Source organism: Lycorma delicatula, chromosome 7, assembly GCF_047948215.1.
Source record: "Lycorma delicatula isolate Av1 chromosome 7, ASM4794821v1, whole genome shotgun sequence".
Lineage (NCBI taxonomy): Eukaryota > Metazoa > Arthropoda > Insecta > Hemiptera > Fulgoridae > Lycorma > Lycorma delicatula.
Genome location: NC_134461.1, coordinates 125,360,193 through 125,380,355, shown reverse-complemented (window position 1 = coordinate 125,380,355; position 20,163 = coordinate 125,360,193). Strand labels below are relative to the sequence as shown.

Genomic DNA, 20,163 nt, shown 5'->3' with positions numbered 1-20,163 from the left:
AAATTTTTCCCTTTTCCTTTTAACTTAAAATCTCTTTTTTTCATCCTCCATCAACCTACATAATTTTCAAAATTTTTCTGTACTGTCATATCTGAAAATCCTCTATCCTTTGTTTCTTTCACACTCTTAATTTTTTGAAATTGTTTATGTTTTGCTGCTATTAGTTATTGTACTCCATACAAATACTTTGGACTTTGTAGTTTATTCTAAGTCTTAAATATATTTTTGAAACTACAAATTTCTTTACTCCATGAAATGTTTGTGTTATTTTAAATGGTTTTAAGTTACTTGAATTTCAATATTTTCTTATTTAGTCCATCTTTTATAATTTTTCTATTTAAATAACCAAATTCAGTGATTTCTGATACTTTGTGTACTCCTATCAAAATATTTAACACCTTATTATCCTCCTTTTTGTCAGATATCCTTTGTTTAATTCCTACTTACTTATAAATAAATTTCTCCCCCTAAAATAAAGGAATTCATTATTATCTCTTACTAATATTTAATTTCAATCAAAACAACAAAATCATTAGTGAATTGTAAAATTTTAATTTTGAACTGCAACTCTACTCTTAAATTGCTTTTTAATTATCTTTCTTCATTCCTTCTTAAATGAATTAGAAAATAAAGGGAATTACATCCTTATTTCCCTTTATCTTGTTTTATTCATTTCTGTATTGCAGCTTGCTTTTACTAATAATTTTGTTTTATCTCAGCTTAGCTTTTGAGTTTTGCATACATTGGATGGCCATAAAGTTTAGAAGCAGTGACAGTATTGTTTTCTGGTTTTAGGACAGTTGTGGCTCTGATAAAAGATGGCAAAATTGGAAACAAAATTCTTATATTATTTTATGCTACCAGAAAATTGAATAAGTAGAATTTCAGGTATTAGTCAAGCATAAGCCCCACTAGTTCACCAACAGCAATAATCAAAAAATTAATGGCATATTTAATAGAATTTGAACATACTGGTATATTCTTTGAATCAACAGTCTGTAGAGAAGATTACTTTCATTTGTTGAATGAAGTGTACTAGTTCTTGATGTAATTGATGTCTGTCTTGAATAATTTCTCTAAAATGGAATGCCAGTTCGCTATGCATAAAGCATCCATTACTGGTTGAATGACTTTTAGTAAATGCTAGATTGATTAAGAAAGGGGTCCTTTGATATGAGTCACCTGACCTCAACCTCATGGACTTTGCTATATTGAGGATTTTTTAAATCTGAAGTGAGTGCCGTGAAAGTCTGAGTGAGATCTGGATATCTCTTGAAAAGGATAACTACTACAGCAGTTTATTCTGGATCCTCAAATATTACATTTTGAAGACAACCCAAGGAAATGTTTTGAAATGTTTGGAAGGATGTGCAGACCACATGTGGTTTACAGATCCTTTGTAATTTTGCTACCTAAACATCAAAACTCTATAATCTCTGTTACATTGTGTAATTCTATCTTAACATGTAATTCCTCACTCTCCTCCTCACTGCTACACTTCATTACCTTTTTTATGCTTCTTACCAATTTTATTTTAATCAATTAATTTTCAATTTTATCTTTTTTATAATAATAAAATAATAAACGAAACCTCTTTACTTACAACGGCAACAAGTTCTAGTGATTCTTTATCTTGAAAAGATTGCATAAACACTGTATTTTTTGATATATATATTATTAACATTATTAGAATATTTAATTTATAAAGTAATCCCATTGTATTTTAGTTCAGTGATGATAAAGAGTGAAGAAGAATAAAAATGATTACACTTATTGAGACTACAAGCTAAAAAAAAAAAACACATAAAAATAAATATAAGATATTATTAAATTTCAAGTGAATATATGTGATGTATTAGTGCATTACCTTTATGATTCTATCATTATCTATAAAGACAGCACGTTTACAATTTTCAGGTTATTTAATAATGTCTTCTTTTGATATAATTTATTTCAGGATGTTATTTACTTCCTCTTTCTTTAAACAAAGTAGTGATTTAAAAGTTAGAATGATGTAATTGATATTAAAATGGTGCAGGTCTTGTCTGTTATGTAGGTGTAATGTGATGTGATTCTTGCCTACAAGTTGAATGTCAGTATTCACCAGTTTCCTGTATAATATGTATCCTAATTCTAGTCTTCTTTCTTTAGTTCTTAATAAAGAAAATACTTCATTTTTTTGTTATAAATGTTGATGCCAATTAATATTTCTTGTACTGGGGATTGCTATGAATTCTTAAAAGGATTTCTTTTACGATGATTAAAAGTTTTGCTAGATTAAGAAAGCAACCCAATACTTTCTTTCTATTTTCTAAATCAATTTATAATTTTTCTACAATTTTAATCATTACTAATTTACTTGATTTATTGTACCTAAAACTAAATGTTATATGTTAATTTTGTTATAACGTTATAGACATTTAATCAGTTGATTGATGCCATCTTGTCCAATATCTTAAAAGAAAGAAAGAGGAATAGTAGATGGGCTAAGTCTTTATTTTTTATGAGGAAGGAGCACAACATACTTTAGAAATGAAGCCACAATATCTTCCTTAAAAAAAAAATATTCCTTGTTTGTAAAATATTCCTTAAATGATGTAGCCAGTGAATCAGTGTGCTCCCTCAAAATAAGTAGTAATGCATGGAGGCTGTACAAGTTAATAACTGCATGTTTACATTTACAAGTTACATCTACTGATTTGAAAATACTAAACACATTGTCACTTTAACAAAATTGAATTAACATTCACAATATTGATATTAGAATGAACTTCTTTTTAAGTTAGCATTGTTTTAGAGAAATTAGAAAAAAGTCCAAACACTCAGTAATTTCATACAAATTTGTACAAGTGAGTAATTTAACTTTCAGGTTGATGAATTAATAATATACTCGTATTTTTTTCTCATATGTTTGTAACTGATATAATTATTTACTGTTTTTTAACTATTATTTGAAAGTATATGTTGAACAAGCAAATGTCTTCTTGCAGTATTTAGGTTTTTTCATAATTTTCTTATTTTTTTCCATCCATGTTTTTGTTATTATACTTCGGTATAAGTTCTTCTGGTTTGCCATTAAAGAGTTATCTTCAGCATGATCACAGTTATGTTTAATGTAATAATTAGATCTACATTTAAAAATTTTTACAGTATAACTTCTCAAAATAAATAAGTTTTTTCTCTATATTTTAAATAATTACATTATAAATTTACCCTAGATTATTTGAAAAATATTCTGTTACAATCTGTTTTAAGATTATAAAAATGTTTTAAGTATTAAAAATGTATGCTAAAGATTAATGTGTTTGGTGATTTATTTACATTTACACCTGTCCAATTTCACAAAAAATATTTTTTTCCATTTTCATGAAAAATTGAATATGCAGCACTATTATTTACTTCTAATTCATTATAATTTTTGCTTTGACAAACATTGTTATGTTACCTGCATCCAGTACAGTAATTGATAATGGATCTAATTAATTAAATTATCCGTGTGTTTCTATTGATAAAATTTATGATTTGTGCTATAAATAAATTTGTCATATAAATAATAGTAACTTGTTAAAAAAAAAAAAATTACAAGACCCACTTCTACCAAACAGACAACAGAACAATTTTTGTGTAATTCAATATAACACAAGAAAGGCTTACAAGGAAAGACCTTATTATGCTTCTGCTATCATTTTTAATTATTACCAACCCATCTAAAAACCATCATACCATTTTATTTAAAATAATATCAAGCATTTCATTTTAAAAATATTACTCTGTCAATAAGCTATTAAATAATTCTAATCAACAAATTTTAAAAACTGAGTATTCTGCATCTCTATTTAACATATACGGGCATGTAAATATGTGCTTTAATAATTTTCATTAATCCCCTTGTGATCGTTACTTATTTGGTAGTTGTTTTATGTCTTCATATATATTCAATTTATTATTATCCCAATTCATTTATATTTCAAATAATTAAAATGTACTTTAACCACTTCTTTTTTTACTTGTAATTGTATGTCTTGTGAAGCTGTTCTGATCAAGATTTTATGACAGTTTCATGATTCATTCAGGTAAATGCTAGCGTGCACACATGCACATATGTGTGATGAAAGACATTTTTCTTTGTCAAATATGATCATTTACGTTTGATTTAATTCATCATTCAACCAGTCTAATAAAACTGTGTAATATTCTTCTGCAATGGATTTTTCTTTTTTCAAGAGATCTGATCAGTATTATACCTTAAACAGCTTCAAAGAATAAAAGAGCTTCCATAACCTTTATAGCTGATTAACAACTTTTTTTTCTTTACTCTTATCCATTATTTTGGCTATTCCTTTTGTTTTCAGTATATAATAATTAATCCATTTTTCATCACCTACTTCAAAGTAGGTGATGAACATCACCTTAGATTACAATTTCAGTTTAGATTACAATTAAACTGCTTTAAAACAGGATTTAGAAGTGGGTATATCATTTCATTTTTCATAATTGTGAGGAAACATGGACCCATCTTACTGATTTGATGACAGCTTCTTTATGTGCAGTTGTTTGGTAAGATGTTGAATATCTATTTTGGAGAAATGTCCAAAGCGCAAAGATAAATGTGGTTCGTCTTTTGGTTGTTTGGTTGTTTCTGAATTCACCAAACAAAAATTAATGGTTTACTTTATTGGTGCAGAATCCCTAAAATCATTTCTCAACTGTGTGATAAAATCTTGAAGCATTAAACCTCCTTGGAAAAAAAAGAATAATTTAATCATGTATAACACTCATTAATTTTTATGAAAAATAAAAATAAATTTGTTTACTTCAAGTTGCAACAAATAAATTAATCAATGTAATTTTATTAAATTTTAATAGGAATCATGTAAAGGTTTAGAGCTTGTCAACTATTACAAAAATAATTTATTAGTGCTGTAATCTGCAGTAATCAATGATTTCATTGATCAATAAATAGTAGTAACAGAAATGGCAATAAATCATAACATACATAATAATATTACAATAAGAAATAAAACTTACAACTGCAATAAGCTTCAGCGATTGTCACTAATGTGATCTCACTAACTTTTTATCGATTGAAATAAGTATTTCATTAAAAATATATATTCACTCTTTTGAAAGTCAAAAAGTAATGATTACACAGTTCCTGGAAGTTGCTTTAAATAAGTAATTTTATTTTTTTACATAAAATATTTATATAATTGTTTAAATTTTTATTTTTTTAACAATTAAGCTAATGATATTTTTATGAGCTTATTAAATAATTTTAGAACTCTTTTCTTGTTACATCATTTTTAAAAATATTCTAATTATTAGCATTACGTCAGTATTAATGGCTGTGATATATTATACATTGTTGTGAAGCTACTGCTTTTCTATAAAGATAGTAAGATTATTTACTGATCATATTCGGTAAATATACTAATATTTATCTTGTAATTTCCAAGTTTATGACTATAATTCTTATTTATGTGCTGTATAATAATCTGTTTTTCAAACGTGACATTTCAAATTGATTTAAAATTGCAGAATAACCTAAATATGTATAGATAATAATTAATTATGTACTATATACATATGTGTAACTTATAATTGCTTTAATTATGTGAATTATTATACATATAATTGAGACTAGTTATGTATGACCTTCTCACAGGACATCTTTTGTTGGACTTCGGGATCCTTTACTAGCCGGGGAATCAATAATTTTATTTTAATTTTGAGATCTTGTAATATACCATTATTTGTACTTTTATTTAGCTTGATTTCAGGGATGTCCTATGTGTTTTATGTGTGTGTTTATGAAGATATTAATAAAACTGTTGAGTTTGTTTATGTTATTAAAAATGACACTTTAGAACATGTAAATCTGTTTTTGTTCTTTTGTTATTGTTATTAAACAATTGATGGATGAAGCCATTACATGATGAAAATTCATATTATCAAAAAAAAACAAAATAAGTATTAGATTTTCCCAAAAAGTTCAATCAAAAAAGCAGAACGACTGTTTCTGTACACAGTAACTTACTCAGGTGTTACAAACAGAATTCTGAGGTGTATTTTATGTGGAAATCTAATACTTATTTTGTTTTGTTACTGTCACTGTATTTTTATTATGTAGTAATTTTCCCATATGTCTTCTTTTTTTTGTATATGAGTGAAATCTGATATTTGACATTGAATAAATGTGTTATTGTATTTGCATTTAGAAATTATTATTTTTTTTTTTTATTGTAATACTCATTAATATTAATGTTATATTAATATTAATATAATATATATTTTTATCACATAAATTACAGTTGATTTCATTTACTGAATGTACATTTCAAGAATGGCTACTACTGAATATTGAAAACCATAGGAGCTATGAGAAACTTTGAATAGGGAATCTTCCTCATTTTTTCTTTTTGTTGTTATTAAAAGTATATCTAATAACAAATTTATTTCTCTAACATAGCACAGATGTACCTTTTTCACTTTCAATCCCAATGTGTGTGTGTGTGTGTGTGTGTGTGTGTGTGTGTGTGTGTGTGTGTGTGTGTGTGTGTGTGTGTGTGTGTGTGTGTGTGTGTGTGTGTGTGTGTGTGTGTGTGTGTGTGTGTGTGTGTGTGTGTGTGTGTGTGTGTGTGTGTGTGTGTGTGTGTGTGTGTGTGTGTGTGTGTGTGTGTGTGTGTGTGTGTGTGTGTGTGTGTGTGTGTGTGTGTGTGTGTGTGTGTGTGTGTGTGTGTGTATGTGTGTGTGTGTGTGTGTGTGTGTGTGTGTGTGTGTGTGTGTGTGTGTGTGTGTGTGTGTGAATGATTTTGAACTGAGATATCTGTCTGTATTGGTTTTCGAAATACATATATTGTATTTGATGTTTTAAATTTTTAAAATTATTGTTAGATCCAAGAAGTTTAATAATTTTTTTTTTGCATTACATTTTATATTGTTGTTTGTACCATTTATTTGATTCAGAAGATTGTTGTTTATATAATATTTTAACATAACTGTACACAGAACAGATAACAATCCATAGAAATAAATTTTGATAATGGTCAGTCTGCAACTAAACACATGTCAAAATTTGATATACTTTAAAAATTTGGAGTATTGTAATCAGTTTTGGGACCTCTATTGCTCATAAAATTATTGGTATTCCAGTTCTCCAACACATTACAGTTATCCAGTGTACGTACAGTAGCAAAAAAATTAATCCAAATAAAGGAAATTTTTGTTCTGTTGTAGGGAATTTTCATTCTATGGCAGACTGCTTGCTGTTTGGTGTTTCAGGTTATGTTGTTAGGTCAACATAACCGTTCAAGTCCTAGCCAGATATTTTTACATGGATTTGAATACTAGATCGTGGATACCGGTGTTCTTTGGTGGTTGGGTTTCAATTAACCACACATCTCAGGAATGGTCGAACTGAGAATGTACAAGACTACACTTCATTTACACTCATACATATCATCCTCATTCATCCTCTGAAGAATTATCTAAACGGTAGTTACCGGAGGCTAAACAGGAAAAAGAAAGAAGGTCATGTATAAACAGAATTAGTGGTTTCTATGCTTTTATAATTCATTGTCAATTAGTTTTTGGCGACCTTATTAGTTTCTATTATAAGTTTGTTATTCATTTCTAGTTAATACATTGGATATAACCCCACAAAAGCAGTAAAAAATTGTTGCTCCGTCCTAACACACACAAATGACTCAAAGCCAGATTTCCAGTGAGTGTAGTGTGGGGAAACAGGTATGTAAGGGAACAGTGTGTAGGAAACAGGTTCTGTTTCTCCAAAGAGAAAAGGAAAATGTGGATAAAAAAAGAAAACCATGACTATATAGGATTGATTATTAATAAGAAAAAGCAAAATTAATCCACAATTGTCATATGTTGACCTTAATAGGGACTTGAGAGCAGTGGGACTAATATTTCTGATATGATAGTTCATAGAAGATTGTTGGGAGTGGAAAGGATTGCTGGGAAATCTAAAAAGAAACAGTTACTGACACAAGTTATGAAGATAAAAAGACTTCAACGGGTATGGAAATTAAAGAATGGACTATTGAGATGTGGAAAAAAGTTATTTTCTCAGATGAGACTTATTTCTTTGTCCAAGGGGAGAGAGTAGCCTACATTCGTAAATCAGCAGATGAGAAGACTACTACGCCAGCACACCTGCAATAAGCTCCTAAACATCCAGACAAAAAGATGTTTTGGAAATGTTTTACACATGATGGACCAGGAGCACGTATGCCTGTGGGTGTGATGATGAAATCGGACCAATACATTAACATATGCCAAAGAAAAATAGTCCCATTTATGCAGAAGAACCCAGAACTCATTCTCCAACAGGACCTTGCAACATGTCACACATCAAAGAAAGCAAAAGAGTTCTTCAAAAACCAAAAAAATTGAGTGCTCTTGAGGCCAGGAAACTCCTCTGACCTGAATCCCATTGAAAATTTATGGGCATACTAAAATGACGACTTGGGAAAATGGATTATAGCACAAAAACTGACCTTATTAGTTCAGTGATACAGGTTTGGTTTCAAGATGAAGAAATCAAAAATCATTGTTCTACCTTAGTGTAATCAATGCCAAAGAGGCTTAATGAGATAATCAAGAACAAAGGAGGACACATAAACTATTAAATTTGACTATTAAACTTTTTTTCTCTTAAAAATAAAATTTTCTGTTAAAACTGTGTTTGGATTAATTTGTTCATCACTGTACAACATTTCTAAACTGAAACATGAATTTAAGAGCTTTAGTTAAAAAACTAAATCAGTTATGGAATACAGAATATATTTATAATTACTTTCTTAATAAAAAAAAAGGAGGAATCTAGTAATTAGTTTGTCTGAAATGTATATCGAAGTTTAAGAGTAATGCATCATATAATAGATTATTTTATTCAATTGTAATAGTTAAATTTATAATGAAGTAGTAAAGTTTTTTGATATTTTTATAAATTGTGATCTTGGGAAAAGCAATTATTTTTTATTGGCAAAGATTCATAAAATCTCATGTTTTGAAAAGGTTGTCAGATTTCTTTTCAACTGATTCTATAGCCTTACTCAGCTTCATCTAGAATACAACATAGAAAAAGTGTGCTGTTAAATTTCATATGGATAATAGAAATTTTTAAGGTGTAATTTTTAACCTAAAAATATTATTCATATAAAAAGATATTCCATGATTATGAGATTATGACTGCATTCCTTTTATTCATTTAGACAGATCATATTAGGCTAATTTTTTCCAGCATTTTTTCATGTTTTGAATTATAATTTGACTTATTTTCTTTCTCCCTTTTTTAGTTCAATTCTTTCCATGACTGTCTTCTTTTCTATTTTTGAAACTCATGATAATAAATTACTTTCTAAAGAAATCCTTGTTTAAAATATTATTTTAATGTAACTTCAACCTATTTTGAGATTTTTACTAGTTGCTTCAATCCAATTGTCATATTTCTTTTATATATAATTTTTTTTATTATAAAAAGTCAAAAAATAATGTGTAAAGCTCTGTACTTCACAAATTAGATTTAAAGATGCTTTATTAGATAAAAGATAAACAAAGTAACAATGAAAGTGAAGTGATTATATGCGTGTAATTTTGTATAACTTTCAAATGACATTAAAAGATTTGAAAAAAATATTTGTATTTTAAGCACTGTATTTTTAGTCAACTCTGGTCAACCAAAACGTCTCTGTCTTTCAGTCAAAAGGTTGTGTGTTTCAATCCCAGTCAGGGTTGCCATTTTACATACTTAAAAATATTGTTTTTCATAAGTAACTACAGGCCTGTAGATGTTAGATTAAGGTAAATAAATAAATTATTTTTAATTATGTCATAAGCAGATATGTTAAAATTAAATTTTATAATATAAGATTAATATGGATTTATTCTCTTGAGCATTATTAATTCTGCCAGTTCATGAATAACTTCAAATCTGAAATTTGGCATTCTTCTAAAGGAGTGTTTTAGGTTAATAAGCAACCACATTAAGGAGATTAAAAAAAATCCTTGAGCTTAACCCTTTGCGCTCGTCAGGCCAGCACTGCTGGCGTACTTCTCTGAGTCTACTCGGAATTATTTATGATGCCGCCGAGCATGCAGCTCGGGTGGCCAGCAGGGCTGGCCAAATAACTTTCTGTGCTAGGTCGGCGGCCATATTGACCGCTCTGTCGTACCAGCTGGGAATTAATTTTAGAGCATTCACTGATATTTGTACATAGGATGAAAGAATGACAAATAAAAATTATACCATAATTAATCATATTTTATTTTTACAAAACTTTATAGTTGAAATAAATAAACAGAAATATATTTTTACAGTTTTTATAGTTACAAAAAATTGTTAACATAACTTACTTTTATTATAAAAACAAAAATTGCCTGCAATTTGAGTGACAAATATTTTTTTAATTTAAAAAATTTTTTTTTGCGTGATATAATTCAAAGCACATACCAATATGTAGTCCTGGATTGGCAGAACAGGTTTTACAAAAAAATTTGCTTCGTTTTCTTTGCTGTCCATGTCTGCGATCGCTGCACACTGCACAATCTTTGGTTTTTCTTTCTTCAAGAGGATACGGAAGATGTAATTTGCCATTCAGTCTCTCTTCGTCTGCTACATCTGATGGTCTTCCTCTTTTTCTGGAATTTTATATATTTCCAACAAGCTGCTTCACTAAAACCTTTCTGAATTGTCTTTGACGTAATTTTTTTTGGTTGTTAGTAATATTGTACAATATAAATGCATTCACCATGGCAGTTTCTAGGAGCCAAAAAAAGACTTTTCTCCACCATTTAATGGATTTTCTTGTGAAAGAATAGCCACATCCACGCCACCCATGAATTTATTATACTTGCAGACCACCTTAGGCTTTTTTACCTCTTCTTCCTTACCCCCCTTTCGTATACATCTGATTGTCTTTGTCGATCCATCGACATGTAGAGTACTTAATATTGCTACTAAGTAGGTGTCTTTCCGCAACAACAAGGATACTTCATCATTTTTTTTATACAATTTAATATCTCCTTTTTTAACTTAAGTCTATTAATCTTTATTTTGAGTTTTTGCTTTGTGCTCTTACATGGTCAGGAAGCCCTTGCCTGTTTAGCATTATGGTCCCAGTTATATGAACTTGCCATTTTAGGAGTGCTGCTGCTAGGTCCAAGTTTGTGTAAAACCTGTCAGTAAACACATGGAGACCTTTAATATCTCCATAGGCATCTTTGAATTTTCCAACAAGATGAAGTACAATACGACTAGTGAAGCCTAAATCAGATCTGGCCATACGGTCAATGGTCAGTTTACCAAAATAGGGTTCAATCGCACAGATATATCCAGATTTTGCTTCACTCAATACAAAGATTTTTATGCCCCATCTTATTGGCTTGTCTTTGTTGTAGACTTTGAACTGGATTTTCCCCTTAAATCCTAGTGTGTTCTCATCTACACTTATGTGATTGTTAGGAATATAATATTCCCTGAATTTATTGTCGAGATAGAGGACAACATTACGAACCTTTCCAGATCGAGTCAGTGTGCCGTGTACTGATCCAGAAGGAGGTGGACCAATATGAAGGTTCCAAAATATTTTAAGGACATTTTCAGAATGTTCTTAAAAAAAGGTTGTTCATCGACCCAGTTTGTTGAGAAGTAGTCGTCTATTTCAGGTTTTTCGTTCATCCATGTTTATAATTATTCCCATAAGTGCTTTCATCTCTTCAATACTGATATCTTCCCAAGACCACCACATCAATTTTTTTGGAGGGGTGTATTTTTTTGTATTTTTTCATGGGCGTACCTATTGGTTTCATTGGTTATTTCAGTAAATAAAGTATTTGTGATGAAGAATAGTTGAAAGAATTGTAAAAGAGTTTGTGGAATTTCACCAATTGGTGGCTTAAATTGACTAACCTGTGACCATTTTTACTTTTGGAAGTCTTGATCGCCTTCCTTCCATTCTTTCCAATCAGAACTAGAATCATTTGTGTTATCGCTGTTTGTCTCTTCTTCCTCCACTTTATCTTCAAAAGTATCCACACTGTTGTCAATAATGTCTATATTATTGTCCAATATATCGCCTTGGGTTTCATTGTCCAACTCCTCACATACATCTGATTGTGTATCACTTTCATGATCAGAACCGACTAGAAAATCTTCATCACTGTCTGATGCACACAATAACTCTCTCACAGTATCAGATGGTAGATAAAAATCGCTATTCATTCTTAGGTTAAAATATTTACAGTAAAAAATCACGTAAATATATATACACTTATGTAAAAAAAAAAAACGACTTAAATTCTTCACCCATATATATACAATAAACAAAACCACAATCACTTTAATTGATAAAATAACTAAACAAATGATGTATAGGTGATGATGCTCAACCAGAAACACGTAATCTTTATTCGGTGCTCGTTTTACAATCATATGGTTATTTAGATCACTTTCTACTTCATAGGTTGCAGCACATACCAGACATTGTACCAAGTAGGTTTATAACAGCTGAAATTTAAAAACATATTTATAAATGCTGTTTATTTTCGTGGCCAGCACCAGTGGCCTTTTGAGCGTTAGAGTAATTTAATGTTGCCCAGCCCTGCTGGCCATCCGAGCTACGAGCGCCTATGCATGAAAAATAATTCTGAGTTGCGGCGTAAATGGCTGTGGCCAGCAGTGTTGGCCACTCGATCTGTGCATCCAACCTATAGTAATGGTTACCGAGCGCAAAGAGTTAAAAATTCATCTGGAGAATGTGTACTGCAGCTAGGTTTTAATATAATATTGACTGAGTTCCTTACATAAATTTAATATTAACTGTATGTGAAGGATGTACTTCCTCCACAATATTTAGTCCTAATAAACTTACTTTATAACACTACGGCCTCACTATAAAAAATAATAATTATGCTTTATTTTTAATATTATTCCTCTTCATTAACAGTAGCATAGTTTATTGAGATTTAACAAAACATATACAAAAACTGTGTCAAGGTAATATATCAAAAATAAATTGTACTGGTACTGGAAAGTAATATGTTACTTCAAAAGATTGTCAACTAATATTAATTTATTAAATAGGGTTATACTATTTTCAAAATACTTACTAAATAAACAGTGATAACTGTAATTGCTTTACATTATTAACTAAACAATTATATTGATTAGTAGAATCATTAAAACAAAAAAAGAAGACAATTAATTGCTTCAAATTCACCTCCAGAAAAAAATAAATAGTAGTTTATAAATATATAAAATGATATACTGTATGTCATTTAGTCATGTACCATTAATATACTTATAATTTTTTTTTATTATGTCTCGCGAAACATAATTATAGTGACAACCAATGAAATTAATCAATAGATAATAACACTGAAATTTAATTTTATCATTACTTTTGTTTAAAAGTGGTGTTTTGATCACCGTCTTTTCCAGGTAAACAAATTTTATTGAATTTTTAAAAATTCAGGGTTAATTTTTATTTATTTATTTTTTTATTTGGTAATTTACTGAATCTTATATGGTTAGTTCTTTCTTTGGCTTGGTATTTTTATTTCAGTAAAATTTCTTAATTTATTTTTACAGTTATAATTATTTTCCTTATTCCCACCTACTTACCCTAATGTGCAAAGACAGTTTGTGTAATGGTAATTGCTTTCTACTGCTTCCCACATAAAGGGGTGCTTTAATTTGTTGTTTACCTAACTCTCTTATGATTGTAATCCAATCTTTCAAATGAATGTGATACTGCTTATAAAGTATCTGAGGTACAAATGGCACTAGTCAAAGTTGCATGTCAATGTGATGATGTCACTTGTAGGACTGAATATTATCAGTATTTCAGTGGGCTTGGTGTACAGATTATATAATAAAATATTTATCTCGGTGCAAAAGGCAATGACTTCATTTTTCACTCTTCTTTGTAGTTTAGCATATAATACTTGTTTTTCTTAAGAATGCTATTTTTGGGATTGACTTTTTTACGTTAGATCACCTGCAACCATTACATGGCATCTGATATGCTTATATTGCTTATATTTGCATCTTATGTGCTTATTATTTCATTGATATGAAATTTATTAAAATTTTAGGAAATATAGATGCTATAGCAACAATAAATGTTAAGATATGTTTAGAGGAAATGCACTGTCTAGGGGTTGTTTGTTACTTGCTTATTGCTGACTATTCTCGTAATGTGTTTCAAAGCACTAACAATAGATATAAACACAGACAGTGTTTTGCATTCATCACTGTAACATAATAAACTGAACAGAGTAAACATAAACTAACAAATATGTGCTGCAATGTAATTAAACATCTTTGGGACATATTGTACTTAAATAATAAAATCTTCTCACCAGTGCTCCCAGCTCTTCTTGAAATGAGTTCTGTCTCTTCCAAGTCAATTTACTAACAATTTTTGTGTCTAAATTTTTTACTGTTTCAATTTTACTGGTGATTTTACAGTTGCAAGAACAGGTTTTGGCACACTTGAACTGATTATTATTTATAATCTTAACATTGTAAGACATGCCCTTTGTTTTATTTGAATTCAATCGTATATTCCATTATAAACAATCTTTTACAAACAATCAGCTTATACTAATTCACTCTCAGTATCAGATATCAACTAAGTTTCAGGAATAGATTTATTCTTCAATAAAACAGTATAATCCGCAAAAGATATCATGGAATATTTTAGTATCGCAAGACAAATTTATTTACGAGTAGTATTTAATTTATATGTTTATCTAATGAGGCAACCAAAATCTTCATCCTCAGGGTAAAAGAAGTACTACTGGTATCAGTTACGGAAATATTAATTATACAATTATAATCTTACATCTACTGGAGCACATTTAAAGTTAGATATTTACAATCCATCTGTAATTATTTTTGAACATAGAATTTCTAAATCTATAAATTAATTATATTCATATATAGACAAAATCATATCATTTATTAAGAGAATAACTATGATTGGTTTGAGATGATTATAAATGAATGATTTTGAAGATTGTCATTAAAACATGTAGCAACAAGACTATTAAGGAACCAATACAGTTCTCTGCTGCAATTTGCATTCTACGTATTGTAAAAAGGATTTTTTATTGGCGTTGTTATTCAAAAATTAAATTTAAACTATCTAAAGTTGATATGAAATGATTTTTAGCTAGTTTTAAGTAATTACTCTGATATCACAGTAATTAAATTTTCTCATTAGTAAAAGATGTATAACTAAAGTGAACTATTTACTGAAATCATAAAAATACAAAATTAATTCTATTTTTTTTTTTTGTGTATGTTATCTAAAAAATATTTTTTTAAAAGTGAGTTATAGCTGTAACAGAAAAAAAAATTTCTTAAAACTATGTTGACGCTTTTTAAATTCCATAGAACTACTCTAATTGAAAGAAGTCAATTGTATTTCAGCTTGAAAAAATTTAAAAATTCTCAAGAGGTCTTAAATCATTGCTTACTGAAGGCTTCCTTAAAAAAAATTAAAGAATAGCCGAACTTGATTAAATGGTTATTCTATGAAACAAAATTCTTGTTTCTATAAAATTTAATCAAAGTAGAGCAAATTTTTTTAATTAAAGAATTAAACTTTTTTTTTTTTTTTTGCTAATTGTTATTGTGATTAGACAGAGACATTTTCAAATTAAATCTGTGATTTTATTTTTATGTACAGTACATAGAAATGTTAACATTATAAGATATTCTATAAAATTAATTTAAACGTCAGGAAAAAACTTTTGAAAGTATATATTCGGAGCATAGCTTTATATGGAAGTGAAACTTGGATGATCGGAGCACCTGAGAAGAAAAGATTAGAAGCTTTTGAAATGCGGGGCCATAGGAGAATGTTAAAAATCAGGTGGTAGGATAAAATGACAAGTGAAGAGGTGTTGTGGCAAATTGATGAAGAAAGAAGCATTTTGAAAAATATAGTTAAAAGAAAAGACAGACTTATAGGCCACATATTAAGGCATCCTGGAATAGTCACTTTGATATTGGAGGGACAGATAGATGGGAAAAATTGTGCAGGCAGGCAAAATTTTGAATATGTGAAACAAATTTTTAGGGATGTAGGATGTAGGGAGTATACTGAAGAAATGACCGACACTAAATAGGGAATCTTGGAGAGCTGCATCAAACCAGTCAAATGACTGAAAACAAAAAAAAAGAAAAGATATTCTAATTCTGTTGTTTTTAGAATGTGGTTGTTTAGGAGTTGTATCTAAGATAATTTGTATTATTTGTAATGTTAAAGCCAAATGTACATCAGACAATTTACTTAATAAATATAGAAGATAATGAATAATTATTACAAAAATTGAAGTTGAATAATCTATGAATATAAAATTGATATAATTCATTAATTAGTTCTTTATAAATTTTATTTTTTGATAAAGTATTTTTTTGTGACTACTTAAGTCTTTTCTTTATTATGTATTTTATTTTTTACTTTCTTATTCTAAATAAGAAAGGATCTTTTTTTTAATACTTAGTTTTAAACTATGTAAGTATTTAATCAAGTTTTATGAATTTAACTTATTTATTTTCTCAAGTTACAAGAATATGATGCTATTGATATTTTTGTACGAAATTAACAGTGATAGTATGAGTTTTTTTTTTAACAGTGATATTTTGTGTCACAAACATATGATGTAATTTTTATTTTTGAATGAAATTAATAGTGCTAATATGACATAAAAGTGATATTTTTTGTTTGTATGTATGATTAAATAGTTATACTTTGTACTATAAATTCCTGAATTATGACATAATTTGTTTCAGAGAAAAATAATTACCTTAAAAAAGCTTAAAGTGCATTTATGATTGATAGAATAATGTTGATGTTGGAGGAAAACATTAGTGGAGGTAAGTCATTAGTCACAGACCTACTACTCATCAATTCTCATGATAGAAGAAGAGCTTTGTTTATTAAATCATCTTTGAGTCTTGGTTGATTGAGACTTTTGAGAGGCCTTGCTCAGGATTTTACTCTTGATAATCACTTTGAATTTATAATTAATTGCAGTAATGCTATCAAGATTGTTGGTACAGCTTTACAGCAGCTTGTCAGTGTGGTTAAGAATAAGTGCTGGATTATACAAGTTTTATCTTTATACAGTTTTTTATTATACAAGTATTATTACAGGTTTTATGTTACAGACATCTTTTATAGGTTCAAGATTTTGATTTTTGAAATGAACCCAAAAAATGGGAATGGTCAAACAAGAAGATATATTGGTATCTTTTATTGTTCTGTTATTGTACAAAATATAACTTTCATAACCCTAAATACACATCATAGATTATCAAAATTCAACGTCCCCAAGCAGGTCTGTATGAAGCCTTTTTATTGCAGGAATTTTTCACAAATAATAGGATGGTTCTATTTCTATCTGAATCTAATCATCAAATTCCTAAATTTTTTATACAAAAAAGATACAGTCTGACAAGTAAAAGCAAATTCTATACAAAATGATTCCAAATTGCATGGCAATCTCTTGGAAGATGATTCTATAGCTAAAAATTAGAAAAAAGGTTCATAAAAACATACATCAGAAAGTGGTTCCTTAACAAGTTTCAGCTTGGGACATATTTAGCCCTGGTTCTACTCCCTCTGTGAAATTAAACCGTACTAAAATTCCTGGGGTACAAATCGAGGTGTAACTTTGATGCTTTCTTATGGTTTTTGATCAAAGAAATTGCATAAAAGTGGTCCCAGACCTCTGTCTTAGTTAGGTTTTAAGAAAAACTGGGTAAAACACAAAAAGGTTTTGTCAGAAAATGCACTTTTTAGGTTTGGAATATAATAACTTTGATAATGTACCAATAAATAAATAAAAATTTCTAGTTAATTTTGTAGAGAATTTAATTCTGAGAAAATTTATGTAAATAACATGTATTAAAATTAAACCCAAATTTGAGAAGTTCAACTTTAATTAGAAACAAAACACAGAAACTGGGTCGAAAAAGTGAAACGGTTTTAAAGAAAACAATTTTTATCAATGTTTGAACAATATAATGTAAATATAAACAAACAGAAATTTTACTAATAACAAATTCAGATTTTCTAATTAACAATCAACATGATTTCATCCACTTATCAAAATCAGTTTGTAATAACTTTTGTACACATGTTGTATGGAATGGGTATAATTGTTGCACCTATATGTTCGCCACACACGTGATTGCAAAACATGAAAGCAATGTGACCCTTCTGGTGTTTGAGGTGAAGATAGTTGTACCGCATTCAATATTGCTTCATCAGCATTAGCATTTCTTACAAAACATTCATGACAAGCATCGAATCATTGTGGTTTAAATATATCTGTTTCTCAAACTCGCCTCTCCTAAGTCTCAATTATTTTATGATCAGGTACTCTTTAATCTGGATGATTTTCCCGATATCCAAGCACTGCAGCCAATCAATTTTTATTTACTTTACCATAAATTAACAATATGTCTGTTAACTCTCCAGATGAAAACAAATTTGTGGTATTACCCATTGTGAATGACTGACCAAACAATAACAGTAAACCAAACAATAAACCACTCAAATGAATATTCAAATGCTAAGACACTAAACTTAATTGTCAATCAGCTGTTATTGCCACCCTATGAAAAATAAAGATTTAATATGTTTTAGAAGGATGTCTTTCAAATTTATTTTTATAATTTTTGGTATCTGTATGTCAATTGTTCTGTTTAAAATTGTGTCACTTTTATGATCTTCTTTGTGTGTTTTGTTTCTAACTGAAGTTGAACTTCTCAAATTTATGTTTAATTTTAATAGCCATTGTTTACATCAATTTTCTCAAAATTAAATTCTCTGCAAATTTAACTAAAATTTTTGTGAGTTTATTAGTTGGTTCTTCGTTTATTATTGGTAAATTAACAGTTATTTTATTCCAAACCTAAAAAAGTATATTCTCTGACAAGACCTTTTCGTATTTTACCCAATTTTCTTAAAACCTAGTGAGATAGAGGTCTGGGATCACTTTTATCCAATTTCTTATATCAAAACCATAAGAAAGCACCAAAGTTACACCTTTATTTGTGCCCCAGAAATTTTAGTACAGTTTACTTTCACAGAAGGAGTAAAAAGCAGGGCTAAATATTTCGCGAGCCAAAACTCGCCAACAAGCCGTTTTCTGACATAAGTTTATATGAATTTTTATCTTATTTTTTGTTACAGAATCATTTCCCAGGAGATTGTAATGCAGTTTGGAATCTCTCTGTCATATCATATTTCTTATGATAATATTCTGACAAAATTTAATATAATAAATCAAATTCCAAAGACTTTCTTTAAAAAAGAAGATTATAAAAAAAAATTAATATACATACCTTCTGCAGTTTTGTATATATTTGTGCATGTGTGTATCTGGATGCGGATGAGTGTGTGTGTGTGTGTGTGTGTATGTCTGTACTTTTTTGGCATTTCAATGTGCCAAAGTCCTCACCACTGATGATTTTATTTGCCATACTACCTGTGATGCATTTTCTAGCTTAGTGAGAATTAAACTAACCAATAAAACTCCAGTTGTGCTAGCAGCCTGAGGCAGTAAATTAAAACAATTTAAAAATAATTCTATAGTTGATCAGTGATAATCCTTCTCGGTCATTCAAATGATGGTTTGATGTCGTTATTTTTCTCATATCCAAATTGAGATATTTTACATTACATAAATTGTCGCTAGACAGAAACATTTTTTTTTGTAAGAGAAAAAATATTTTCCATTAATATGTCATCAGAATATTAAAAACTATACTTTCATATTTATTCTACCATGGTGTGCAATCCTTCATAATTTTACAAATGTGGTTGAAATGTGATCAATTGTAGATGATTACATTTTCTATTTTGAGGTTAATGTACAGTTCAAAGATTACTTTAATTTTTACTTTCCGTAGTCTAGGGATATTTACTGTTATTGCAGCTATAACTATAATGGAAAAGTGTACAGGTTGGTCAAAAAATTCTAAGATTGGTCTTCTTAAGTGGAATTGTACTGGAAAAACTTTAAAAAAATTATTATTTTGGGTTTAACTTTTTAGTTTAAAATTCCTTCTTTCCAAAGCCATCAAAATTATGTTTCTATGTTATTCATTTGTGAATCAAT

General features: G+C 28.8%; 1 protein-coding gene across 1 annotated transcript in view; it reads right to left on the bottom strand.

The window, feature by feature from the left end:
* Positions 1-5,184, bottom strand: part of LOC142327944 (prostatic acid phosphatase-like) — a 34,961-nt gene extending 29,777 nt beyond the window's left edge. The window contains exons 1-2 of the mRNA XM_075371352.1: positions 5,029-5,184; positions 1,604-1,786 (exon numbers count right to left, since the gene is read on the bottom strand). Of these exons, the coding sequence (XP_075227467.1) occupies positions 1,604-1,717 (114 nt within the window). The 5' untranslated portion in view covers positions 1,718-1,786; positions 5,029-5,184. The remainder of the gene's footprint in view (positions 1-1,603; positions 1,787-5,028) is intronic.
* Between the last annotated feature and the right edge of the window lie 14,979 nt (positions 5,185-20,163).